Source organism: Delphinus delphis, chromosome 2 (genome assembly GCF_949987515.2).
Source record: "Delphinus delphis chromosome 2, mDelDel1.2, whole genome shotgun sequence".
Classification (NCBI taxonomy): domain Eukaryota; kingdom Metazoa; phylum Chordata; class Mammalia; order Artiodactyla; family Delphinidae; genus Delphinus; species Delphinus delphis.
This window is the reverse complement of record NC_082684.1, coordinates 5,482,079-5,508,841: the sequence shown is the minus strand read 5'-3', so window position 1 is coordinate 5,508,841 and position 26,763 is coordinate 5,482,079. Positions and strand designations below refer to the sequence as shown.

At 59.4% G+C, this 26,763-nt stretch overlaps 1 protein-coding gene across 5 annotated transcripts in view; it reads left to right on the top strand.

Moving 5' to 3' along the window:
• EVL (Enah/Vasp-like) overlaps positions 1-26,763 on the top strand; it is a 165,343-nt gene that overhangs the window by 132,220 nt on the left and 6,360 nt on the right. For 4 of the 5 annotated variants that reach the window (XM_060003933.1, XM_060003931.1, XM_060003932.1 and 1 more), the window contains exons 4-11: positions 10,191-10,254; positions 14,115-14,170; positions 15,890-16,119; positions 16,870-16,991; positions 20,648-20,708; positions 24,830-24,893; positions 26,507-26,573; positions 26,675-26,737. In XM_060003933.1, the coding sequence (XP_059859916.1) occupies positions 10,191-10,254; positions 14,115-14,170; positions 15,890-16,119; positions 16,870-16,991; positions 20,648-20,708; positions 24,830-24,893; positions 26,507-26,573; positions 26,675-26,737 (727 nt within the window). The remainder of the gene's footprint in view (positions 1-10,190; positions 10,255-14,114; positions 14,171-15,889; positions 16,120-16,869; positions 16,992-20,647; positions 20,709-24,829; positions 24,894-26,506; positions 26,574-26,674; positions 26,738-26,763) is intronic. The other variant, XM_060003935.1, reaches the window with a different exon arrangement.

The following is a 26,763-nucleotide window of genomic DNA, read 5'->3' as shown; positions in this document are numbered from 1 at the left end:
TCACTTACTTGATATAGACAAGCTTTTAATCTCTCTGGGCGTCCCTGGCCTGCTGAGGTAACGATTATTCCACTCCTGGGATGTGTTATGAGAATTTAATAGATAGAGATATGAAATGTTAGTCACTCAGAATTCCCTAAGAAGGAGGGGCACTGGCAGAGGGCTGAGTCGTGCTATGTCAGACTCTAGGCTGACACTAACGCGTTGAAGATGCACACCCCAAGATAAGGGATGCTCTCGCTGTGTTTCAGACCAGACAACAGAGAGAAAGAGCTTCAGCCATATGCCCAAGGTCAAAGAGTGGCAGAGCCAGGACTCAGATTTAGCTCCAAGTGGCCTCAAGTCCGTGCGCTGTGTGAACGGGGAGTGCCGCTCTCAGCACCCGATGCCTGCTCTGGCTCAGCCCCGCAGGTGGGAAATTAAGTCCCAAAGAGGGAAAGCGACTAGCTACCCAAGGCCCCAAAGCCCAGCAGAACCGATGCGTTAATCATCCGGGGAAAGATCTGGACAGGCAAGGCCGTGTGAGCCCCGCGTCAGGGAGGAAGGTCGGGGTGGGGGCGGGGGGTAGGAGGTGCCAACCTTGAGCTGCCCCTCCTAGGCAGCAAGTCTGGGGGATCCCAGATTCCTTTGAAGTCCTTTGTGGTACCTTACAAAGCCGTACATGTTTGCATTTTAGCTCAGGGCAGTAAAGACGGAGCAGTCAGCATCACAAGGGAAGATGGTAAGGGAGGTGGGGCCTGACCCCAGTAGGTCACTGGTAGGGAAAGAGGAGCTGGAGGAGGGGCTGGGGGCCCGGGAAGCGTTTCCCAAGGGACCCATGGGAATGATGTTTCCCACGTGGGGACCAGCACAGAAGTGCTATGCTTTCTGATGTTTCGTGTGAGAGCAGGGCTCAAGGGGAAGAGTCAGAGACAGAGAGACCGCAGGAGGCAACCTAGGAGTCGAGGAAGGCTCCACGGGGTCAGCGACCCCCTTGACTCTGGGCTTTATGGGCCCTGGGGCTTTGCCCGCTGGGGAAGTGCAGAGGCACCTTCTCAGCGGAAGGAGCAGCAACTGCACCCACAGGTATGATGGCAGAAGGGGGTCCAGGGTGGTGGAAGGGGGTGAAGGATTGACTTCCCGCGGGCCTTGAAGCCGGTTGGGCTGGAAAGCAGGCAGGAGGGGCAGGGATTGGCTGAGAGAAGCAGCGAGGAGAGGAGAGGAAATCCAAGGAACGGCCGATGGAGCTCGGGAAGAGTGGGCGGCCAAGGTCAGCAGTTGCCTGGGACTCTTCCCTCGGTTGGTCACCTGTTCCCTCTGGGTCCGCACCCACCTCGTCCCCTCCCACGGCCCACGGGGGCAAGAGGAGAGCGAGCCACGGTGGGAGGCTCCTTCTGGAAGACACCTGGCGTCACCAGGGCCCGTGGGCTGGCCCCACGAGGGGTCTGGACCCTCCTCCTGGGCCCCCAGAGCTTTCTGGAGTCGGGTAGGCAGGCGGGTTCTGATAGGTTAGCTGGGAAGCCTCATTAAACATTGAAGCGGCGAAGCCCATTTGACGGCTGCCCGGCGTATCAGTTTCCCAGTGCCCAAGCCAGGCGGCTGAGGAAGGAGAGGTAAGTGGGCAGGATGTGAGCAGCGCGCCTCCGGACTGCGCCCCGGGGCCTGCCCGTAATGGTCAGCAGGGAGTGGACCTTCCACTGCTTCTGCTTCTGCCACTGCGACTGCACCGTGCTTTGCAGAGTGAGCTGTAGGTGACGGGAGCCCCTCCCCCTCCTCCCCGCTCCTCCCGGGCCTCCCCTTCCGCTCCCAGGTGCTGGGGGAGGCGGGGCCGGAGCTCTGGGTCTTGCGACGACCTCCCTGTCACTGACGGTCGGAGGGTTGAGATGCTGTTCTGACCGAGGCCTTGCAGGAAGGGTGGGCAGACGCGGCAGCACGCGGGCTGGGCCGCGGCCAGTGTGGGCTCCGGTCCCAGCAGCCCCGTCCACTTGGGGTACCTGTGGCCTTGGGAAGTCGCTCACCCTTTCCAAGCCTCAGTTTCCCCGTCTGTGACATAGGTCTGACAGGCTCTGCCCTGGATGATTGAGCAGATTAATCACAAAAATGACGCAAAGGTGGTTTGTCACGCAGGCAATAAATGTGTGACAGATTTTATTCTATTTGAGATCCTTTTCAAGGTGTGTAATGTATGCTGAAAGGAGCTTATTAAGAAAGGGAGAAAAAATATTTTACTAGGATGATAATTGGCCTGAGGACCACAGCCTGAGTGGGACTAAGCAGGCTGGTTGGCAGCATCCTGGCCTGGAAGCCAGGAGACCTCGGTTCTCGCCCCGTTCACCCCTGTTTGGATGTGTTCTTGGGCAAGTCCCTCCCTTTCCCCTGGCCTCAGGATCCCTCTACGCCAGGAGAGGGGACCCTGCTTGCTAGCACCCAGGGTGGCACACAGGCCTCCTGCTGTCATTGGAGTGAAAGGGCCTTTGCTCTCTGGCGTACCATGCTGGTGCTGAATTGCAAGGCTGGTAGGTGCTTCTTACTGTGTGGCCTTGGGCAGTTCGCCCCTCTCTGAGTTGCAGCCTCTGCATCTGCACGTGCTGACCTGGGTCTACAGGTCATTTCGACGCTGGCCTCTTAGACACAGCTTTAACCACCGGTCACCCTGGGGTTGAGCCATAACTGGCGGGCCCGTGGATGAGGGTGTATTACAGGATTGCAGTGGATGATAAAACAGCTGGCCCTGGTGATCTGAGTAAAACAAAGCAAGCTGCCTCACGTAGCAGCCACTGTGAGCCTAAACTCACTCATAAGGACTGGCAGAAAGGCACTAGAAAATTGACACGGGGTAGCTTTCAGCAAGCAATCAGACTGGCAGGGCCGTGGCAGTCGGGATTTGTCTGCTGCTGAGCCAGGCTCAGGAGGTGGGTTAGGCACCCCTGCCTGGGCTTCCTGAGCATCTCAGAGGTGGTGAGGCAGCTGTCTGTCCAACCAGAGCCGAGCATCAGCATGCTGGTGTGGACAGAGCCCTGGGCTGGGAGACACTCGTCCTGGGCGCTGGTCCCAGCTCTGCCACCGATTCCTGGGTGGCCTTGGCAGGGTGGCTCTGAAGACCGTGGCCAGGCCTGAGCTTAGGCCCGGATCACAGGCTCCATTCCCACGTGTGTGTTTGCTCGCTTGGCAGCAGGAACCTAGACACGAGAAGGGAAGGCTGCACCCCATCTCAGAGTGTGGCTCTGAGCCGGTCCAAAATGGAGACACCTCTGGAGAAAGGAGAAGGAGTCAGCCAGAGAGACGGCAGAGGGGAAGGGGGCTCGAAAGGGCTTGGGGCTCTGCCCAGCCTGGGCCAGGTGGCTGTCACTTGCCGGCCAGAAATTCCATCAGGCATCACTGAGCAGGTGCTGGATCCTTGGTTTCTGGTGCTGCTGGGATCTCAGGTTCCATCTTTTCAGGAGGCCCAGGGGATGCCTTTCCTGTAGAGACTGCCTGGAAACCTGGCCTGTCCCTTCTGTCCCAGAGGAGCTGGGGGCTGGTGTCCCAGGGCCTCATAAATGTTAATGGCCAGCAGGAGGACGGCCTTTCTCATGAGAAGGTGTCCACAGTGCTTATCTGCCTACCTCAGCTGTGTAACTTGAAGTGCGGTACCTGGGGCAGGAACGGTACGGCCTCTGCCTGCCCTGCACAGCCAGACTCAGGGTGGAGTCGCAGTGGAGCGCTTATCCCCTCCGTGGGGACTCTTAAGTCTTTTGTTTCTTTATTATAAGCTGATGCGTCCTGCTTGTGCAGAATTTGGAAGTTCAGAAAGAGGGGAAGAACCCACAATCCAGAGGTAGCCACTGTGAACATTTAGGTGTATTTCCTTGTTTGTCCTTTTAAGTTGCAGAGATTCAGAACTAGGAGATCCTTGCTTCCATCCTTCTCACTCTATAGGAAACCGAGGCCAGGAGCGAGGAGGGGCTTAACTACGGCGTGGCCGAAATCCAGCAAGAACCTGGGTCTCCCCGGCTCCAGGTTCACTCCAGAGGGGATTTGAACAAACTGAAACGGTCCAGGGAGGCTAGCCAGGAACGGGGAGGGGCTGGGAAACAGGAATGAGGGGTGCTGGGAGGACTGGAGGGGGAACACGAGCTCCGCTCTCCACCGTCCAGGCCCCTGTCTGGTCCTGACCGGCTCCCGTGGGAACAGTGCCAGCAGGACGGGCTTCAGCCCACTGGGAAGTAGACCCCGGGTAGGCTCTGGGGTCTCTCCTCGCTGCGGCCCTTCAGGCTCTGCACAGCTGAGAGCCTGGGATACAGATCTTTCTCCTGGGTCAGGAGCGTTCATTTGTGCTCACTTCACCCAAGCACTACGTGGGCAGGGCACCTACGTGGGGTCAGGCAGGATGGCGGCAGGCAGGCCGACCCACGGTCTCCCTCTCCAGAGGCCAGTGGGTGCTGAGAGTCTGGGGGGGCTGGACTCCGGCCGGGAAAGGGCGCCGGGGCTCCCCCCACTCCCCCCCTCCCCGACCCGGCGGCCGCTGCCTGCCTCCCGCCCTGCACGCTGCTCTCTAGGACCCTCTGCCTCTGTCCTCCCATCCGGCCTCCCCCACCCTCCCTTCCCCGGGAGGCGGAGCAGTTCAAGGGCATGTGTCTAAGGGAGCTGAAGTCACTTCAGCAGAGCTGAAGTCTGCTCTCCGGCTTCCTTAGGATGAAATACGGATGCTACCAAGGCTCCTGGGGTGAGGGTGCGGGTTAAGTGAGTGACGTCTGGGAGTCTCTGGCGCAGGACCTGGCACGCAGCATGGTGGCTGCTCGATAAACTTGAGTTCTCTCATCCCGCATCCCGTCGCCTCGAGTTGGCCAAGTGCCACCCCCGCCGGTGACCACGGTGTCTCCCTGCTCGCGAATCTCCCGCTCGCGAGGCGCGTCCCCGGCTCGGCCACGGCCTGTTTCCAGCGTGAGGGGAAAGCTCTAGAATGTGCCACCTGCACAGCCTCGACAGCTGTTGGAGATCATCAGACAGTTTGCCTGGGGCCCGGTCATGCGTTTATTCAACAGGTATTTGTCGAGTGTTGACCGGATGCCAAGAAGTACGTTAAGTGCCGGGCACGTGGAGAACAGGACAGTTACGTGCCTGGGGGTTAAGTCGGACGGCTGTGCGCCCGGGTCCTGGCACATACAGGTGCACGTAATACGTCCTAGGGGACAGGGAGCCTGGGCTCGCAGAGTCCCCGTGAGGAGGTGCCCCCTGCACAGCAGAGCAGGGCCTGGGCCCCGCCTGTCCCCTGCACCCCTCTCAGCAAGGCTGGGGCGGGGCCGGGGGTCAGCCCCTTTGGGTCCCTTCTCCCGGAAGCCTGACCCTGTGCAGCCGGCTTTTCCTCCATCTGCTCTCCCCGTCCCCTTGCTGCTGAATGAGGGCAGTGTTCCCGAGGATGATCGCATCTCACGCTGGAATCTGCGTCACAGATGGAGGCCGTGGAAGTCTTCGGGGGCGCAGTACCCGGACCGGGCGCTCTCACCCCACCTGGGAACAGCCCTGTACCCCGTGGAGGGCGCGGGGTTGTTCACGCCCTGCTCGCTGCTGAGGCCCCAGGTCTGACCTCAGTCCTCCCAGCCCCTCTCTCCCCTTCAGTGTGGCCTCCGGTCACTCAGTGACTTGCCCTAGGGCCCTTCGGCTGCCAGCCCCCCTCCCGGGCGGGCTCATGGCCTGGGTCTGGCCAGCCTCTCCCTCCCCTCTGGTGTTGTCTCTCCTTCCCGTCCCCCACCTCATGACCCCCAAGGGTAAAAGGGCCTCCTCTGAGTCACCAGCGTGTTTGTAGGAGTGGGTGTGTGATGGGACTCCGACCTGAAGCTGGAATGTGGGCCTCAGGGGACAAGAAGTCACTCCTTCCCCAAGAAGCATCATGTCAGATGGACTCAGAGCGGATGAGCCTGCCTGTCCCATGCCCAGGCTCCTCTCTGTGGTCAGACAGGGGCTCCATCGGGCACGGGCCACCCTCTGCCCTGGCCTGCCACCAGGGTGTGCACTCTGACGCTGTGGGCTGGACCCACAAGACACCAGAACCTCACAGGCGCCCCGCTTCTCCCGATGTTGGGTCTATGTTCCACGTTCAATTTTCCTCTTTGTCACGTGTCTGTAGTGCAAATTAGCTCTTTATTGTGACTTTGCAAAACTTGTTTGAAGTGAGTGAGAGAAGGGCAGCATCTGTCTTAGTTGGAGCTCCCAGACTTGGCAAGCTTGTGACACCGAGCCCCATGGCCTTGGGCAAGCCCCCTCCCCACCTCTCAAAGCCACCAACACCCCTTCTCCGGGCGGCAGTGGGCCCCGGTGCCGGCGGGGAGTAGTTAGCCTGGGAACTGGGCCTCAGTCGGCCTCCTCTCTGAACAGGCACGGACCTGGGGAGCCCTGGTTCTGTGGCTCACTTCTAGGTGGGTCTTATCTTCATCTGAGCGAGTTCAGTCCCATTCCTTCACCTGTGCTTTTTTCCCTGGGCTTGGTGATCACACCAAGGTTCCCTCAGACCTTCCCAACTCCGTTTGATAAAATACGCCGAGTACCTGATGTGAGCCGGCCTTGAGCAGGGAGTGATGAGTGACAGGCGTGGTCTCTGCCCTCCAATCACTGTAATATCAGAAAGTGGTGTGGGAGAGGCCGAGCAGTGGAGGCAGGAGGAGGTAGGGCAGGCTTCCTGGCAGAGGCAGCTATGCAGTTGGGCCTTGAAGATGTGGTAGGTGAGGAAGGTGTCCCGGGTGGATGGGGGCCACACAGAGACGGGGAGGTGGGAAGCACAGCAGGTGATCCAGGCTTAGTGAGCAGGTGCAGAAGGCCTGCTGTGGGGGCGGGGGGGGGGGGCGGTGAGTCCAGGAGAAGCGGCTGTGGGGATGGGCTGGACTCCTAACTCCATTGAGCTTGGACTTGACCCCATAGGGGTCAGACTTGTGTTTTCCAGAGATCATGTGATCTGCAGTCAGTGTGGAAGCTGGATGGGGAGAAAGGGGTGTGGGTAGAGGCGGAGGTCCCTTTGGTTGACTAAGGCACGGGTCCAGGAGAGATGCTGAGGCAGCCGCGTGAGCAGGGAGAGGCAGGTGGATTCTGCTGGGGTCTCAGACGCAGCAGCAGAGAACTTGGTAGCTAAGGAGACTGGGGGGTGGGTGGCCTGCGGTCCTCACCTGGATCCTGGATCCTGGAGGTGGGGGCACGGCTGGCCTGCGGTGACTCGGGCACAGGACACTCCGCGTGTTTGGCTTCTGATCGCACCGCTCAGAGAATCATGGGAAGTAACTCGGGACGCGGGACAGACGGGAGTGATGACCAGACGCCCGATGCTCCCGCCCTGAGATCTCAACACAAGAGGCATCTACAGATGGGCTGTGCCCAGGCTTCCCGAAGGCCCTAGACCGTCCTGGAGGGTGGAGCCTCCTCCCCGTTCTCCTCCCGCCTCTGCCAGTGGGGCACCGTGGCCAGTGGGTGGAATGGGCCAGGAGGAAGGAGGCACGCCCCGCGCGCCCCTGGACAGACCCCTCCCCTCTGAGACAGAGGGCCTGTACTTCCTAATGCTAAGGACCCTCGCAGCTCAAAACATAGCCACGTTTTCTGAGGTTAAAAAGAGTGGGAGGCCTCACGCAACCAGTGTTGTCTCTTCCTGCCCCGTAGTGTCTAAAGTTCTAGCCGTCGCATTTTGAGATGCCTCACGCGCAGGGACTGGAGCCCCCTGGGAGCAGCGAGGGCTGCGCTCGATCCTCCCACCCTGGCCAGGCCGGCTGGCTGAGGGTGTCAGGAGGCAGTCCAGACCGGCGGGCGGAACAAGGGGCACAAGCGCAGGACCTCCGCAGTTCACGCCGTGGCAGCTGGCTGCCAGCGGGGGTCCTGACAGCTGGCGGAGCCCGGTCAGAGCGAGGGTGCGCTCCCGTCCTCAGACCAGGGGCCAGGCGGGGGCTCCGGGGCAGGGGCTTGGCCCCGGAAGAGGGGCAGATCCGGACGCGGGCACGGGCCCAGCAGCCGAGGCCGGGTCTTGGAACAAGGCAGGAGTCCAGCTGTGAGGCCTGAGCCCCAAATGCTGGGCTGAGTGGGTGGCACTGTCCGCCGCGCGGACACCAAGCAGAGCCTGGGTGCTGTCTGAGGGCTGCGGCCCCTCACCCAGGACTCTTCTGGCCAGTCTGCCACCTGCACTCTTCATCCTACAGGCCGGTCTCAGCCGACACCACAGTGCGACTGAATTTAAGAAAGGAAGTGGCGTTTTGCGGGTAGTCTGAGCTTGGTTCTCCTGTTTACAGGTGTGTCACTTACCCTTTCTGGGCTGTGCCCTCGCCTGTTACAAGCCTTCCTGGGAGCTGTCCAGTAGGGTTGTGAGAATTACAGTAACTGTAAATTAAATTAAGAGAAGTGACCTGACACTGCTGTAAAGCAGTGTTCTCGTATTCTTTCTCTGGTTTCCTGAGAACAAGAGGAGAGGAGCCCTAAGGCCTGGGCCTCACGGAGTAGGAGAGAAAAGAGGTCCCCTCCACCGCGGATTTTTTTTTTAATTAGGAATGTTTTTTCTTTATTAAACTTGAAAATTTTTCTAATGTCTATACTGGACATATTTACAGAAAAACCTATTTTTAGAAAGAGCAGAGTTATTTTATGTTAAATAAAGCAGAACAAGCATGTTTAGAGACAGGAAAAGAAAACCAGTATTTATTTCACACCTACTAATGTGCCAAGCCACCAGATATTTGTGTAGTCACCTCTGTAAAGAGTACGCAGGCGTCTTCTCTCCTGCCCGGCCCCTGAGTTCAGCAGTTGGCATTGAACAAGGCAGGGTCAGGCAGGGCCACCCAGGGGAGAAATTTATCCTCAGGTGCTGGGAGGCCCTCCTCCCGTCAAGCAGCTGGCCCACTGCCCACCACCTGGATCCTCTTTCCCCAACTAAAGCATCCACACAGGGGTCCGGAAGCAGCAAAGCAAGGCTCACTGAAAACGTGACTGAAGCCCATACTGGGGCCTAGGACTGGGCACTGCTGAACATGGAAGCAAACTCCCGGCTTGGAAAGGACTGTCAAGCATAGAAAAGTAGAAAAGGATTCAACCCGTGTTGTCACACCTGGGGGTGGAAATCGGGCCTTCCTGGGTGGGTAGATTTGGGACCTCGGTGTAGGAAGGGACCTGCTCCCTTGGGAGGTGAGGCTTGCGTTGCGGGGATCATGCTCGGAGAGCCGGCCTGGAGGGCACCTGTGCTGGGCAGAAGCTTGCCCCAGAATCAGATGACCTGTTTCGGCTTTGAGATTCTGTTACTCTCTGTGCCACTGTGCCCCTGGCCCAGGGGACGCCCTGCTAATCTCTCAGCTGTTTGAAACACCTGTGGGAGAAGCCTTCTGCCCATCGTGGATTTTGTCATACGCCCCTCATCCTAGAGAGGAGACAATGCCCCTTCCCCACCTAGGCAGCGAGGCGTGAGGCCAGCTTGCCCGGAGTCCCTCCCCCATTGCTGTGACTCCACAGTTCCCCAGTGACACCTGAGCTGGCGAAGAGAAGGAACAATCAGCTCCTTCTCAGATTGGAGCAAAAGCTTGATTTTCCTGTGAATGTAACACAGCACCAGCCCCGGTCTGAACAGGAGGTACACTCCACAGACCTCGCCTGTTCTGGGGCCCTGCCTTCAGGGTCAAGGGCAAGAATGTAGCCTGGAAGGCTCCACAGTTGCTCTGTCCTCTTCTGCCCACCGCACAGCTCCAGACTCCTAGATGCAGGCAGGAGGGCGTCACATCGCGGTGAGGGGCACGGGGCTGCGGCCCAGACCCGGTGCTGAAACCCCGGCTCCGACGCATACCTGCCGTAAGGGTCATTCGCCTGCTCAAAAGGCGGAATAAAATGGATCTGCTGGGTTCAGTGATTCCAAATTTTCGTTAGAACAGCTTTGTGGGGCATGGAGAGGCCAGAGCCAGATGGTGAGGGTCGAGGGCACAGTGGCAAGGAGGAAGTGGCAACGGCAGGTGCAGTTTGAGAGGGAGGCCAGAGGGGTCAGGCGAGAAGGGGCGATTCTGAGCCGTGTGAAATGGCACCCCCTTTACTGGCGCCAGGGCAGGAGCCGCAAGAAAGGGAGAAGGAGGTTTGACTGAGAGGGTGAGGTGGGACAGGGTGTTGCAGGGCTGAGGACCCGCGGTTGAGACCGTCTCCGGTGGGACCAGAGGGCAGAGGCAGGGAGAGTCCCGGGGGTCCTTGCTTCTCTGTTAACCGCTGCGCTCTTGTGCTTCTCTGCCCCACAGGCTCCTCCAGCCAGCGTCAGGTGCAGAATGGCCCGTCTCCTGATGAGATGGACATCCAGAGAAGGTAACCCCCCAGCAGCAGGGGCCAGCCTGGAGGACACACCTGTGGCTGCAGCCAGGACTCCCAGAGAGACACGGGGGCGGGGGAACAGGCCTGACCAGAAAGGAAGGGGAGCCAGCTCACTGCTGCTTTGCCAGTGACCGTGAGAGGGTGTGGTTTCACGGGGGGCAGGGGGCGGGGGTGAGCTCGCCGGCGCTGCAGCCTCGTGATCAGCCTGGCAGTGTCCTGTGTCGTTCACTTATTGAGCACAGCCCTCCTGGGTATATTAGGAGGTAGTCATCTGGGGATTCAGTAACGTGGCCAAGGCTGTACTGCTGGAGATGGGCGGACATGACCCGCCAGGCCTGTGCGACTGAGGCCCGTCCTTGACCCCGTCCTGTGCTCTGTCCGAAGGCCTCGTGAGCCCTGGTCCTGGCACACTCTCGCTGGGTGCCCTGGGTGGGTGCCACGGCCTCTCTGGAGGATCTTAACCCCTTGCCTGCTCACCTCCCGGTGGAGGTTAAAGCAGACAGAGGCTGTGAGAGCAATTTGTGCACTGCAGCTGCTCTTGGACAGCTGGGCCAGGGCTGCGCCGGTGGGATTTGGGCCATAGGGTGACGCCCTGCCCCCCCGGCCCCCTCCAAGGAGCCTCTTAAGTGTTAGAACTGGGAGGAAGGGCCAGTGCCATTGTCCTGAAGTTACAAAAGAGGTCGTGGTGGCCAAGGAGGGAGCAGCCTCCCCAGGTCACGTTGCCAGGTGAGGCAGCGCCAGGGCTTGAACCTGCTCTGTGCCTCCTGGGTGGGGACTCAGCGTCTCTGAGGGGCTTGGAGTCCCGGCTCTGTGGGAGCCGTGCTGCGGAGGCAGGCCTGGGGCCTGCATCCTCACCCGGGTCAGCGGGAGAGGGCGTGCCTCCAGGGGCCTGTGGTGAGGCAGGCAGAGCCCGGGGCCGGGAGCTGGGCAGGCGACATCCCCACCCTCACCTGGCTGTGAGACTCTCTCAGGGAGTTCTCTTCTCGAGCCTCTCCCCTGCTCTGAGCACCTTCTGGCCGCCATGGTGTACTTTGTGACCTTGGGCCAGTTACTGCTCTAGGCCTCGGCTTCCTGTTTGAAGGTAACAGTGTTAACGAAGGAAAGATGGGAATATGCTTCCCAGACTCAGGTTGGAGAGGTTCCTTTTTTTTTTTTTTCGGCTTTTTAACAATTTATTTAAAATTTTAAAAATTTTAAAAATCATCAGATTTACCATATTAGCCATTTTTAAGCGTACAGATCAGTGGTATTAAGGACATCCACGTCATTGTGCACCCATCCACAGAACGTTTGCATCAAAAATGAAACTCTGTCCCCATTAAACACTAACACCCGGGCTTCCCTGGTGGCGCAGTGGTTGGGAGTCCGCCTGCCAATGCAGGGGACACGGGTTCGTGCCCCGGTCCGGGAAGATCCCACATGCCGCGGAGCGGCTGGGCCCGGGAGCCATGGCCGCTGAGCCTGCACGGCCAGAGCCTGTGCTCCGCAACAGGAGAGGCCACAACAGTGAGAGGCCCGCATACCGCAAAAAAAACCCCAAAAACAAACAAACAAACAAACAAACTGAAACTCTATGCCCAGTGAACATTAACTCCCCCCTCCCCACTCCCATAGCCCCTGGCAGCCACCATCCTACTTTCCATCTTTATGAACTTGACTACTCTGTGTACCTAATGTAAACAGAATCATACAGTAAGTGTTTTGTGGCTGGTTAATGTCACTGAGCATAATGTCTTCAGGGGGCATCCAGGCTGTATCATGTGTCAGAATTTTCTAACTTTTAAAAAAAAATTTTTTTCTTCCTTTTTAAAGTACGTAATATTGCATCGTATGTGTAGACCACATTTTTCCTATATTATTTTTCTTGCTTTGACATTTTGGCTATAGTAAATAATGCTGATATGAACACGATTGTCCAGTGGATGAAGGTGGCAGCCTTGCAGCGAGTGGCCGAGACCAGTTCCCCTGACCTCAGAGGTTCCTTTTTTTTTTTTGCGGTACGCGGGCCTCTCACTGCCGTGGCCTCTCCCGTTGCGGAGCACAGGCTCCGGACGCGCAGGCTCAGCGGCCATGGCTCACGGGCCCAGCCGCTCCGCGGCATGTGGGATCTTCCCGGACCGGGGCACGAACCCGTGTCCCCTGCATCGGCAGGCGGACTCTCAACCCTGAGCCAGCAGGGAAGCCCAGAGGTTCCTTCTTATTAATTCCCCTGGCCTGTCTGCTAGCCTCTCAGGAGTATCACATACTGCAGTTTACAAGGGCTTTTACACACTTTGTTTCATTTTAATCCTCACATCAGCCGTCAGGGGTTGTTACGACCCATACTATTTCTCACATGAGCCAACTGAAGCTCAGAGAACAGAAATGACTTGCCCAAAGTAAGCAAAACTTAGTAGCAGAACCAGAACTGGCCCCAGCTCAGCCCTGTGCCAGGTCCCAGGGCTGCCTCCACCCAGAGAAGGGCCTGCGTCCTAAACACACCCTGCAGTTGTGCTCTCAGAACTGGTGAAACACCACGCACTTTATCCAACGCCACCCCCCAAGTCCAGTGTTCCAGGCCACTGGCTGCAGAGGGCCATTCAGTTTTGTCTGCAGTCGACTGTGCACAGACCGAGCGACCCCGAGAGGTCAGTCTATGAACCACAGGCATCAAACTGCAGAGCAGGGATCCTACTCCCCCTGCATCCCTGGCAGTCACCACGGAGCGGGGCCCAGAAAGAGAGGAATTGCGTGGTGCCCAGCAGTGAGGTAGGGACTCTTTAGGGTCAAAAGGGTCTTTTTCATTATTTTTTAGATCTCGGGCATAATCCTCAAAAGAACCCCATGAAACAGGTGTTCTTATGCTTATTTATGGAGAGGAATCTGAGGCCCAGGAAAGGGAAATGACTTGCCTGTAATCACAAACCAGTGAATCCCAGAACGGGAACCAGAAAGCTCTCTACCTCTAAATGACCTTGCAGTAAACCCCGGGTCCCACTTGACCTTCCTCCAAGGGGAAGGCAGCTGGGCAGCCCCGTGTAGCTCTTCCACACGCAGCGCGTACTGAGCAGCTGCTGCACGCACACCCGGCCCCAGCCCCAGACATCAGCGCGCTGCACACCAGCGGAGCAGACGCGTGGCCCACAGCCTCCCGCTCAGCCCCGCGCCCCATTACAGGCCTTCAGAGTTGGCTCTCAGCAGTTGAAGCCCTGCTGCCACCCGGGCCCACATGACTCCTCGAGCCCCTCCTCCCCCAGCATCTCAGCCCCAGGTTCTCTGGATGTGTTTGTGGGTCAGTGTGTTCACTCGTCCAGCCTTGAAGAGCAACCCAGGGCCACTCGTGCGAGGAGCTAGGAGGTTAGTCCCCGCAGAGGTACACCGCGCACTACAGCGCAGCCTCCCAAATGGCCCTCCAGATGGAGGCCAGGCCTCAGCTGGATCAGTGGGAAAGGAAGGGGACAGGTAGCCTTAGTGTCCGCTTCTCTCACAGCCAACAATGCCTGACAGTTGTTCCAGGAAACTGAGCCAGGTGCGGTAAGAATGGTTGCCCCTGAGGTCGAGTCTGTTGTGGCCATAGGCCCCCAAAAGCTAGGCGAGCTTGTCCAGCCTAGGGGAGAGCCTGGTCTGCCCAGATGTCTTAAGACTCAGCGGCTGCCGGTGCTCCCCTGTGTGAGCCCTGGAGCCAGGGCCTACAACTCTGCCTCTGTAAGCAGGGCGGCAAGCCCAGCAGCCGGAGCCTAGGGTGGGATGAGGCGAGCTCATGCTGAGCCCCCAGGGGCGCCGGCAAAGCCCAGCTCTGCAGCCTGGGCTCTGACGCGGAGCCGCGCGGTCTCGCCCCAGGAGGTGAGACCCACTCTGCTGTGTTTGCTTTTCAGACAAGTGATGGAGCAGCAGCGCCAGGAGTCTCTAGAGAGAAGAGCCTCAGCCACAGGTGAGAGTGTCCCCTGCCTGTGCCCACTGGCGCCCCTTCACCAGATGGTGCCCAGGGACACACTGGGAACGCTGTGACCAGCTGCTGGTCGCACAGGCCTCAGAGCGTGACAGCCACGCCCGGTGAACGTGGGGAAACAAGGGAACAGAGCACGGGTGCGGGGATTAGCTCAGCTTGGCCCAGCCCTGCCCACGGGCCTTTGGTCCTCCCCCGACTCATCCCCTGAGTAGAGCGTGTCTCAGGCCCTGTACTAAGGGCTGAGGACACAGCGGTGGACGAGGCGGATGCACCCTCTGCCCCAGGGAGCTGACTGTCCAGTCAAGGACACAGACTAATGACCCTGGGTCACCGCGGGGCACATGCAGTTACCAAGTCAGTGCAGGGGTGGAGGCACGTGGAGGGGGCCCCAGCTGCCCTGGGGGTCAGAGAAGACCCCAGGGGAGGGGTGGCTTCAGTCCTGAACAGTGACTGGAGCTCAGCACAGTGAAGCAGAGGGGTTTTCTGGAACAGGGTAATGTTGATTAGTAAGCATGGGACTTCATAACTTACAAAGTACTTTCACGTCCTTCGTTTCACTTAATTCTCTCGAGCCCTGTGAAGTAAGCAGGTGAATGTTTCCCTGTCTTACTGACGAGGACCCCGGGCCCCAGCTGGTTGCAGAAGCCCCCGCTGGTGGGGATGCTGTCTGGTGCCGCCCCCTCTCAGCTGGGCCGCTGCACCCCTCGGGCTCCTGTCCCGCTCTGCCCCACCCCTGCGTTACTAATGCGGGTCTCACCCTGTCACCGGGTCACCCTTCTCCATCACTCCTGAACAACCTGGGTCCTTGGCACGGGCTCCCGGTGCGCAGGCCCAGTCCCTGCAGACCCACTGCCCTGCACGCTCCCTCCCGCGGCTCCTTCAGTTCCCGCAGGGCCTCCCCCCTCGCGCTCACTCACCCTTCACCAGACGTCACTCCTGCTGTCCTGTCCTGTCCCAGCGCAGTCATTGCTTCCCTGAGGAGGCCTTGCACGGCCTTCTGGTTGGGTTGGGGCGCCTCCTCACAGGCCAGGGCGGCCCACGTGCGCCTGCTCTAGGAGGCACTTGCCCCCCTGCCGCGGGGACAGTTCTGCCTTCAGCCATGTGATGGGTTTGCTGCTACCAGGCCATGAGCACCGTGAGCAGGGAGCCTGTGGCCACTTGTCCCCAGCGCCCTGCACGGGGCCAGGCCTGCAGCAGAGGCTCGGGCGTTGGATGCTGGGTGGGGGACGGGGGACTGCCTAGCACGCAGCAGTGCCCCTGGACAGATGCCCCGGTCTGCCCTGCGACCCGCAGCTGCTTGCTGCTGTCCCCACAGGCCAAGGGGCAGTCACAGCTATATCTTGGGGACTAACAATTGCTGAAGCCTAGGGGGGTGCTAGGAGCTGAGGAGAAACAGAGAAGGAAAATAAGACACAATTCGTGCCACCGAAGAGCTTCTTGTCCCACTGGAAGACCACAGTTGAGCAAGAGAAAGTTAGCGTAGCTCAAGGGCTGCTAAGCAAGTATGTGACGCTGGGTCCAGCCCGGCCCCCGAAGTAGGGAGAGACTGGAACAACGCCAGGTGCATCCCGCGGGGGCTTCCTGGAAGAGGCCACCTTGAGCTGTTCCTCATCCCTCAGGGGAGTAGGCTGCCCTCTGTCCCTGCTCCCGGGGAGGCGCCCGCTGGGGGCTGGGCACTCACTGAGCGCACTGTTGTTTCAGGACCCACCCTCCCAGCGGGGCACCCCTCCATTGCAGCTGGCGCCCCCCTCTCGTGTAGCGGGCCTCCACCCCCACCCCCACCCCCTGTCCCGCCTCCACCCACAGGGGCCGCCCCCCCTCCCCCACCCCCCCTGCCAGCCGGAGGAGCCCAGGGCGCCAGCCACGACGAGGGCTCCGTGTCCGGCCTGGCCGCCGCCCTGGCTGGGGCCAAGCTGAGAAGAGTCCCGCGGGTAAGTGTCCCGGGCCCTGGCAGACAGGCGGGCGGGTGGGCAGGACGGACCAGGCTGGGGGACGGGTTTCTAACTGGCAGAGGGGCGGGCGGACCCTTTCCCGCGGCGGGGAGCGCAGCGCCGCCCTCCCCAGCCAGACGGCACCTCCCATCTCCTCAGTCACAGTTACCGGGTTACTGAGACCACTGGGACAGGGCCGCGTGAGAGCCGTAGGTGCCTGCAGTTACGTAACCTGCTGCTAGTCCTTTACAAGCGAGGCAGGGATCTCTGCCCTCGTAGATGAGGAAACCGAGGCGCAGGCACGAGCACTTGTTCAAAGCACGCAGGCCATCAGTTGCGGTTTGGAGTCAGGCCCTGGGTCTCCTGCATTTAAGCCCACCAGCTCCCTCAGGCTCAGCTGGCCCTCCCAGCCTTCCGCAGCGTCCTGGGAGGTGGGGCTTCTAGAAGGCCGTACGTGTGGCTGTGGGATTAGGAGCACCTGGGACACAGAACTGTGCCTCCTCCCCCCTCAAGCCACGCTGGCCTTGGCGAGGGTGCTGACCGTGAGCCAGTGAAGCTGGGGGTGCCTGCCAACCGTGGCCCCCCAGGCCCGGTCGCTCTCTGGACTCCAGCTCTGCCGCCAGCAGGTGGGGTTGGGGGACTAGATGGCCTCGACCTCTTGCAGCACTGCCATCACACGTGGCCCCGTCTCCCCTCGAGTGGCGCCCCGCCACGGACACCAGACCGAAGCGCGCCGTCCTCTCCCCTTAGCCAGAAGATGCGTCCGGAGGCTCCAGTCCCAGCGGGACCTCGAAGTCTGACGCCAACCGGGCGAGCAGTGGGGGTGGAGGAGGAGGCCTCATGGAAGAAATGAACAAGCTGCTGGCCAAGAGGTGAGTGCTTAGGCTTCCCCCAGACCCAGCCACTGTCAGGAGCTGCTGTTCCTCAGCGGAAGGGGAAGCCTGCCTGGCCCCAGGACCCACCGTCCCCTGGGTTCAGCCAAGCAGGGGACTGGTCGTCGCGCTTTCCCTTCTCCAGGGCTCAGTCTGAGACGTCAAGCCAAAGGAGTCCTCTGAGCTCTGCGTCCTTCCTCATTTCAGTTTAGCAAGTATCGTTGAAACATCTGCCATGTGTCAGCCTTGTCCTGAGCAGAGAGGAATTTGGAGATCATTTCAGAGATCAATTCCGAGGGAAAACAGGAGTATTCCCAGCGGTGACCGTATGACGGAGGGGCCCGTCTTGTGGGGGCCCTTACAGAGGACTCGGGAGAAGGGGTGCTGAGGTGGTAGGAGCCCAGAGGACATTACCCCTCAGGGACGGAGCAGCAGTTCCCTCCCCGTCGTGCTCAGCTCTGCGGCCCCCGCCTCCATCCTCACCAGCACATGTGCCTCCAGCTTGCCCAAGGCCATCAGCCTGTCACTATGGCTCTTCGTTGTTCCCCAACTGAATCCCAGGCAGTTGGAGAGATCAGACAGCTCCCTCTCAGAAGGGTCGCAAAAGCTTGGGTCTTACTTGTAAATGTGGTGTGGCAGCGGGAATGCCCTGATGGGGTTTCCAGGGCCATGGCTCACCCGGGCACCAGAGGACCCAGGAGTGGGCCTCACCTGTCAGCACGCTCCTTGTTGCCCAAGAAAAGCAACGGCAGGGGCCTTGCTCCCCCGTGACCCCTCCTGCCTTCTCTCAGTCTCCAGGCTCTTCCCGGTGCCCCCATGGCGGCTGACCCCGGGCGAGCGCTTTCTGTGCCGGGTCTTCGGTAAACCCACACGGCACTGCGAGGACACGGGGGAGACAGAGGCCCCCAGAGTGCAGGTAGCTGGTCTGGCACGTCTCGGCGGGGCCGGTCCAGGGCCCTGTGTGCCCAGCAAGGGAGGGCACAGGGGGAGGGGAGCAGCCAGGTGGGTCCACGTGCCGTGACCAGAGGTGAGCCGGCGACTGTGGCCGGACAGTGCAGAGCAGCTCCAGGGAGCCGGGGCGCTTCACGGAGGAGGTTCTGCATGTCCTCTGGGCCGAAGCAGCAGAGGAGAGGTTCCGTGCAGAGGAGGAGCAGAGATGGGTGTGGTGGGTGGAGTTACACTACCTGGAGAGGCTGAGACACGCCCCCCACCCCCCAGAGCCCAGGGCCTGGAGGAGGTGGACCAGGATGCAGGCTAGAGGGGAGAGCCTCGTGTGCCCGTGCGTTAGAGTCCATTCCAGAGGGGCCTCGCATAAAAATAGAAGATTCTTTAAAAAAGGAAGTGTTTACACTCTCCCCAAGTCCAACACCAGTGCGTTCCCAGTGACTGCTTGGCCTAGATGGTTTAGACCAAACGGAGAGGAAGTTTCTGAGAACAGGAAAAGGCCGGTGTGCCAGGAGCCAGTGAGACGCCAGAAGCTGGTGGCAGAGCCGGGCCCACCGAGAGCACTCACCCTGCACGACCGGCAAGGGGCGGCCACGCTGCTCTCTGAAGCCCACCTGGGCGCGCAGGATGCTGGGTGGAGCCTACAAGGAGATGCGCGCGAGGGCTACTTTTTTTTTTTTTTTAAAGAAGATCTCTACTTCCACTTTGTACAGACAGCTAATTCTCTATCTTAATCAGCTTGCGATGCTATAAAAATAAATCAGCATGCATGGCTTATAAACAGAATTTTATTTCTCACAGTTCTAGAGAAGTACAAGACTCCTAGAGAAGTACAAGACCACGGCACTGACCAATGCAGTGTCTGGTGAGAGCCCACCGCCTGGTCCATAAATGGCCATCTCTGCTGTGTCCTCACGTGGTGAAAGGGAGCAGGGAGCTCTCTGGGGTCTCTTTTATTTATTTATTTATTTTTTGGCTAGGGTCTTGTTAAAGCCCTTTTTTTTTTTTTTTTAATTAGGGTATAGCTGTTTTACAATGTTGTGTTAGTTTCTACTGTACAGCGAAGTGCAGTTCCCAGTGCCATACAGCAGGTTCTTATTAGTTATCTATTTTATACATATTAGTGTTTACGTGTCAATCCCAGCCTCCCAGTTCATCCCACCCCCACTTCTCCCCTTGGTGTCCATACGTTTGTCCTCTACGTCTTTGTCTCTGTTTCTGCCTTGCAAACAGGTTCATCTGTACCATTTTTCTAGATTCCGCATATATGCGTTAAGATACGCTATTTGTTTTTCTCTTTCTGACTTACCTCACTCCGTATGACGGTGTCTAGGTCCGTCCGTGTCTCTACAAATGACCCCATTTCGTTCCTTTTCATTAGGACTTCTTTTTCTTATCTGTCAAACAGGCATAGTAACAGAGCTTAGCTGATCAAAGGTCCTTGCGGAGTCGCTGCCTCCTCAGTTGCTGAGGCCTGTCCCGGCAGTGGACCAGGCGGGGGAACCGTGTCGCTGGGAGCTGCTCGATGCCGAGCGTGTCCACAGACACTCAGCCCAGGGAATCTTCACAGGCCTGGAGGGGCCTGGTCTGCTGGGTATCCTTAGAAGATTAAACGCAGGCTCTGGGTAGGAGCAGAACGTCACGGGCGCGGTGGCAGTAGCAGGCCAGGCAGGAGCTGGTGGTGCTCGCACGCAGCGTTGGGAGTGAAGACGGGCCAGACAGCCCAGAAACAAAGTACAGAGCCAGAAGTGAGCGGACCCACTGTCACGAGGAAGAAGTCGGGCGTGAGTCCCGGGCTTCTGGGAAGGGCCATAGGTGGATGGGATGAGAAGATGAGGAAGGAGCCCCCTGTGGCCGGTCCCTAGACGGGGACAGGCAGCCGGTGGCCCTCACCCCTGCCAGGCCAGCTTCCCTCCTGACAGCCAGCTACCTCGTGAGCTCCGAGAGCTTTGTTTGTGTCCTGGCGGCTTCACCGAGTTGAGAGCCCCCGGGGCCGGATCTTTGGAGAGTAGGAAGGGGTATGTGTGTAGATTTGGGAATTAGCCAGAGGTAGGCCACCACTGAGGCCGGAAAAGAGCAGCGAGTTCTCAGTGTCTGAGAAGGGGGCTCATCCCTGCAGGGAGGTGCGCGCCGTGACTAGAGGGCGTCTCTCGGGTTATTTCCTTCCTGAGCACGTGCCGCTCTTCGTGGTGTCCAGGTCGGGGAGGACATGGCTGCTGAGCTCTGAGGTAGGAGGAGCTTTAGGGCGATAGGGAAAGGCTTCCTCCTCCGTCCCGCAGGCGGCCTGCAGACGGGATGCCCCCAGGCTGACCTGTGGCGGGGGCAGCTCTCCTGCCCCTCGTGGCCAGGCATTGAGCGTCCTGGGAGGACAGCAGCCACCCGGCCGAGCCCAGGTCCCCCGGGACCTGGACAGGGTGTGGACCAACCTCCTCGGCCTTCAGGTGCTGTAGACAGAGATGGGGTGCCCCCCACCCCACCACCCAGACCAGTTTTGTGTCCAGGGTCCTGGGGCCAGCACAGAAGGCCTGGACACTCACCCGGGCATCGCCACAGGCCAGATGGGTGCCTGGACAAGTCACCTCCTTCACACGAAACAGGGGTCACACCCCAGCAAGGAGTCTCTGAGGACCAAGCTGTGTCCGCACAGAGGCGACGTCTGCTCTGTGTGGAAACCTTTAGGGCTGATTGTATCTTCTCCCTCCTTGTGTTAGGAGAAAAGCAGCCTCCCAGACAGACAAGCCGGCTGATAAAAAGGAAGACGAAAGCCAAGCGGTAAGCACACCCCACGGCCAGCCCAGCCCGGCTTCCCCAGAGGTGTGAATGCACCGGGCCTGCGGGACACCGTGTTTGGACATACACGCGGTAGATACTTCGCTGGGTGATTTGTAGGAGGGCGGGGGGACGGTGACAAGAGGGACAGGAGGGGGTAGTGCAGGGGGACAGGGCCTGTGGGCGCTCATGTCCGTCCCTGCTGCACCGGGTGGCAGGCCTGTGCTCACTGAGCATCTAGCAGACACTGGTCTGCTTTGGAGCTCGCAGCCTCGCAGGGAAGGCAGGGAAGAGGCAGAGAAGCAGGACCCGCCTGGGAGCGCCTTGAGGGAAGGGCCTGGAGGCTGGGGAGCTCAGAGGGGCAGCAGACAGATCTCAAGGGACTCGGGGGGTTGGAGAGTACAGTCGCAGTAGGCAGTGTCTGCTTGAAGACCAGGGCAGTTATTATTTTCAAATTATTCCTGTTCTTGAAAGGCTTCACTTGAGTCCGTGGATTCCAGCAAGAGCCGCAGGGAAGCTGGGCAGAGGAACCCAGCGCTCTGGCTCTTGTCCTGAGGGGGTCCTGGAGCCTAGTCTATCCACACAGGTTCCAGGCTCCCGCCGTCACTAGGGTGGCTAACACTCTTTCCCTCTGTGTTAAGCTTTCCCTGTAAAAATAGACTCCTACTGAAACGGCTAAGTTTAGACCTTAACTACAGATGGCATACAGGTTGCATCTCGGTGGCAGGAGACAGAAGAAATATTACAACCACCAGGCGCCAGGGTACCGTGCCACCCCCGTCAGCAGGGCAAGGCTTACCGGGTGTGACCCCCGGGCTCCAGCCTTGCCAGCGGCCCTCCCTTCCCCTGGTCCCCCCGCCTGGCACATGCGGTCCCCTCGGCCCCAGCAGCTAACTCCTCCTCGGCTGCACTTCTCTGTGTAAACAGTACTCCCTGAGAAACAGGCTCCCGACCTCCAGGCTAGTAAGGCTCTCTGCTACGTGGACCCCGGGCCCCTCTCCCCACCATGCTTCTCCCTGCCCTTAGCACACACATCTCTGCTTGTTCAGACTCGCTCGTTCCTGCTGAATCATGAGCCCTGTGAGTACCAGGCGTGCATATTCCACTGTTCCCATGCCTTGCACAGAGTATGGAGTTCATCCAGCTAACTCCCCACTAATTTCTCAAACTGCAGAGGCCTGTCTGGCCAGGAGCCCAGGAATAATTACAGGTCTCCAAAGGCGCCGGCCAGTTCCCGCCATCACAGCTCCAGCCCCGGTACCCAACCTCCCTCCTCCCTGGTCTCCAGGAAGAGTGTGTTTCAAATCCCAGGGACCCAGGAGAAATCTTTGACCCCAAGAGTAGAGTTTTCTTCCTCTGACTCTCCTTTTTCTTTTCTTTCCTTTCCTTTTTTAAGAAGCCTCCTGGTCACTGGGAGTTCTGTTTGCCTTGGTCCCCCGCAGTCAGGAGGCCCTGCCCACCCGGGAGCAGCCTCTTCCAGGGCAAGGGCTAGGGCAGTTCCACACACCAGAGCAGGTGCCACGTGGACGGAGACACTGGAGACTGGCTTTTCTTCTTTCTTTTTTCTCTTTTCTTTTTTGTTTTTTTGGCCACGCTGTGCAGTTGGCAGGGTCTGAGTTCCCCGCCCAGGGATTGAACCCGGGCCCTCAGCAGTGAGAGCACCGAGTCCTAACCACTGGACTGCCAGGAATTCCCTGGCTTTTCTTTTTTATACTTTTCAGTGTTTTCCAGATCCTCTTCATTGAACATGTACTAGGTTTATAATTAATGAGAAACAAATAAGCATTAGTTAAAGAAGGAAAACACCCCAAATGTGGAGTCAGATGTGGCTCAGGCGGGCGCTCTGCCGCTTGCTGGCCGCAGGCCAGTTATGTCACTGCTCTAAGGACGTGTTCCATGGCATGAAAACACAACCCCCAGGCGCTGGGCCGGCAGCCTCGGGGCAGGGGTGTGGGCACGGCTGAGCCCCGTGCGCTGGGAGCGAGGATTCTTGTTAACTGTTTCTGAAATAATAATAGGATGACACAAAACAACTTACTGATTTTTTTCAGTTACTCTAACTTCACCCATAATGGCTTTCATTCTTGCCTGTTTCCTCTGGGCCCTGGTCCCCACGCATACGTGTTGATTTATATAGTTTCATTTATTCCACTCTCTCTTTAAACCAGAACGCTCAGGAGACTTGGCCTGAGACCCACGCCTAGCACGTTCTTTCGCCCCTGGACCAGCAACTCCCAGGTTCATTCAGTCACCATGCAGATACAGGGTGGGGGTTCCTGATAGGTCTGATAGGTGCCAGGTCTGCTCTCGGCGCAGGGACCAGGCGTGAGCAGCCGTGGTCCTCGCTCTCACAGGCTCGCATTAGGTGGACCGGGTGTGGTGGGTCCTGATTGGAGCGCTGAGCCTGGAGTCCTGGCCCTGGAGGTGGCCGTGAGCGTCCGAGAGCCCTCACCCCAAGGCTCGGATGGACCAGATGGGAAGCAGAGTTGACGTGGGCAGTGGCAGAAGGCGATTCTTGGCTTTGGTCAGCATTATGCTAGTTCCGTCTCGTCGGGTCGGCTGGCTGTCTCTGGTCAAAAGCTCCGGGTAGGGCGTCCCTGGTGGCACAGCGGTTGAGAGTCCGCCTGCCGATGCAGGGGACACGGGTTGGTGCCCCGGTCCGGGACGATCCCACGTGCTACGGAGCAGCTGGGCCCGTGAGCCATGGCCGCTGAGCCTGTGCATCCGGAGCCTGTGCTCCGCAACGGGAGAGGCCGCAACAGTGAGAGGCCCGCGTACCGCAAAAAAAAAAAAAAAAAAAAAAAAAAGCTCCAGGTAGCAGCTGTATGTGTTTTGCTTGAGAAAAATGGAGGAATTATGATTACTTAATAAATGCCATTTTCCTAAGAGTGTAGAATCTTTCAAAATATGTGCGATAATAAACGTCAGCTTGTGTTACTGCTGCATTACTCACCTCCATTACAAGTGTCGCCACAGGCTTATTCCACGGGCAGAGCAGACACGCACGGGCCGCCTTCGTGGGGCCCCGCTGGGAGCCAGGCACGGGGGTCCTGGGTGGATAGGACCATGGCCTCTGTGCTCAAGGTAGGACACAATAAACTGACTGCCGATACAGAAAAGTGCTGAGGACAGAGACGGAGCACCAGGGCCCTGAGCCCCGCGAGAGCTCCCAGGACAGGCGGCACCTGCCCCGAGCTCTGAGAGGAGCAGGCGTGCAGGACAGAGACGCGCAGCGGCCGTGTCTGGGGGATGGTGGGGTGCACGGGCGAGCGGCCGGAGGCTCGGGGCTCCACCTGGCCCACTGGTCAGCAACATTGATGAACCCGTAGCCTGGTTGGACTAAAGATAACCTTCAGAGAATTCTGAATTCTTTTTTTCTTTTTTTTTTTCTTTTTTAATTTTTGGCCGCGTTGGGCCTTCTTTGCTGCGCGAGGGCTTTCTGTAGTTGTGGGAGCAGGGGCTGCTCTTCCTTGCGGTGCACAGGCTTCTCACTGCGGTGGCTTCTCTTGTGGCTCACGGGCTCTAGAGCGCAGCCTCAGTAGTTGTGGTACACGGGCTTAGTTGTTCCGTGGTATGTGGGATCTTCCTGGACCAGGGCTCGAACCCATGTGCCCTGCATGGGCAGGCGGATTCTTAACCACTGCGCCACCAGGGAAGCCCCTACATTCTAAATTCTTAATGCTTCCTCCTCTCCTGTGAAAGAGAAGTGAAGTGCTGGGGTCTCTAGGACTCAGGCTGTGTCCGTACCAAGCCTTGACCAGCAGGGCTGACCGGAAGCGGGCTCCTCCCAGGGCTGTGGAAGGGTCCCGGTGGACAAGGGGTGGCAGCGCCTCATGAGGGACAGTGAGTCTGTGGGCAGCGCCGGGCCCGGGGTCCAGGCCACGTCCACTGTGTCCCCCTGCAGCCTTCTCCTCCCTGACTTCCGTGGGGTGGACCACCTCCCCACCGCGACCTGGGGTTTTCATTGGTGAATCATATTTGTTGTTTCACTGATTATAAAAATAATATATGTTCGTTGGCTAATTTGGAAAACTGAGGTTTTCTAGATGACCTGGCCCAAAGGTCCCCCACCCAGCCGGCCTTCCTAAGCAGGCCGACAGCAGAGCCTTTCTCTTCCATTTCAGGAAGAGCCGAGCACCTCTCCATCTCCGGGGACCCGAGCAGCCAGCCAGCCCCCCAACTCCTCAGGTAAGGCGCACCGCCCTGCCAGCGCCAGCACGGGGTCTTAGCACAGGAGGGGCTCTTACAGGAAGGCGATCTGATCCCCCTGCCTCACTTTACGGTGAGCAGAGAGGCCCCGCCATCTTCGCGGCCTCCACGCCGAGCCTGAGCAGGGGCACCCTGGAGGAAAGACTGCCCAGTCTAAGCCTCGCGTCTCCCAGCCGGCCTGCCAGCACCTACCGAGTGGTGTGGGAGACCGTGCCCTGGGGCTCAGGTTCCTGGCCTTGGGCCCGTGCTCCGAAGAGGGGCACGTAAATGTCACGTTCCTGCGCCCTGCAAAACGCCAGCTGTGACCCATGTTACAGTGATTAGCAGTGAATCTCGCTCGCTGAGAAGTCAACCAGACAAGGCGGTCCTGAACCCCGCGCAGAAATCCCCCAGTCTGAGCTGTGGAGCGGGGGTTGCGATAAGAAGAGTGCCTTGAGGCTCTACGGTGGGAAGAAGCCACCGCAGTCAGTCACTCGTCCAGCGTTTCAGTGTCTGCTCTGAGCCAGGCCTGTGCTCCTGAGCACATGGTGCGGTGCAGGCTTGGGAGAGGCGGAGGGGAAGTAGCGCCCCCGCCCCAGCCAGCGGAGGGCAGCTCTTGCCAGGGGCTGGCTGCTCGCTGGGGCACGGCTCTGCCCCGCACGGGCCTAGCGTCCTGACTCTGTTGGCGCGTCTGCCTCCCTTGCGAGGCTGCAGTCTGTGCCCTCTCCTTCTCAGGCAGTGCCACCACAGTTCTTGGTGAGTGACTGCATGAACAGCTCACGTCCCGGTGGATGGGTTGTTCCCAGTCTAGGGGGTTGAGGCTCAGTGTGTTTAAATGGCTTCCTCCAGGCTGCATGCCTGGACCCTGGACGTGGTCCCAGCTCTCGTACCTGCCCTGCAGGCCCAGCGTGGGCCTGTCGGCCTGCACAGTCTCCAGGCTCAGCTCAGAGTGGTTGGCCCCCTGCTGCCCCAGGGGGTTTTCCTTCTGCCTCTCTGCTCATCCTGCAAAGTCAGTGAATTCTGTCCAGCTCGACAAATCTCTTGAAGTAAAGTGAGATGTAGTTTAACACGAGTTAAAAAGGAAAAAGGAAAGACAAATCAGCTTTGAAGCCCAGGCTGGGAAAGAACCAGCTGCAGTGTCGGGGGAGAAAGCAAGGAGTCAGGGTCCTGGGTCGTGGGCCTGGCCCCTGAAGGCGAACGTGGACCCCGGGCTGCCCGGAGAGTGTCCTGGTGGGGGCCTCCTGTGCCCTGCTCGACCCACTGCTGGAGTCCCAGGTCGCCTCTAGAAGTCGTAGTTAAGAGGTTCCCTGACCAGCTGGCTCACGTTCCAAGGACAGACCCAGTCATGGTGAGAGGGCTCAAAGCCAGGCCACAAGGTCAACCGAGTCGAGGGAACAGAGGCTCATGTCCTGAGGGGGGGTAGACGCCGGGTGACAGCAGGGCCATCTGCACCCTGCCAGGGCCGCCTGGGCCAAAGGGGACTGGAATAAGGAGCCGGGTCTCAGCTGTGACGGGGGAGCACGGGTGGGCCTCCTGCCCGGGACGCTGTGGGATGGGGGCCACTGAGCGCCCTCCCAGCTCTGAGGCGCTTCATCCATGACGTGAACCGACAGAGGCCGGCCGGAAGCCCTGGGAGCGGAGCAGCTCGGCGGAGAAGCCCGTGTCCTCCTTGCTGTCCAGGTGAGCTGCCCCGGGAAGGCTGGCCCTGCGCCCGGGTCGGTGGGCCCAGGCGGGCAACGGCACCAACTCACCTCTCTGTTCCATTCCGTTCCACCGCGCAGAACCCCGTCTGTGGCCAAGAGCCCCGAAGCTAAGAGCCCCCTTCAGTCGCAGCCTCACTCTAGGTACCGAACAGCCCCGCCTCTGGGGC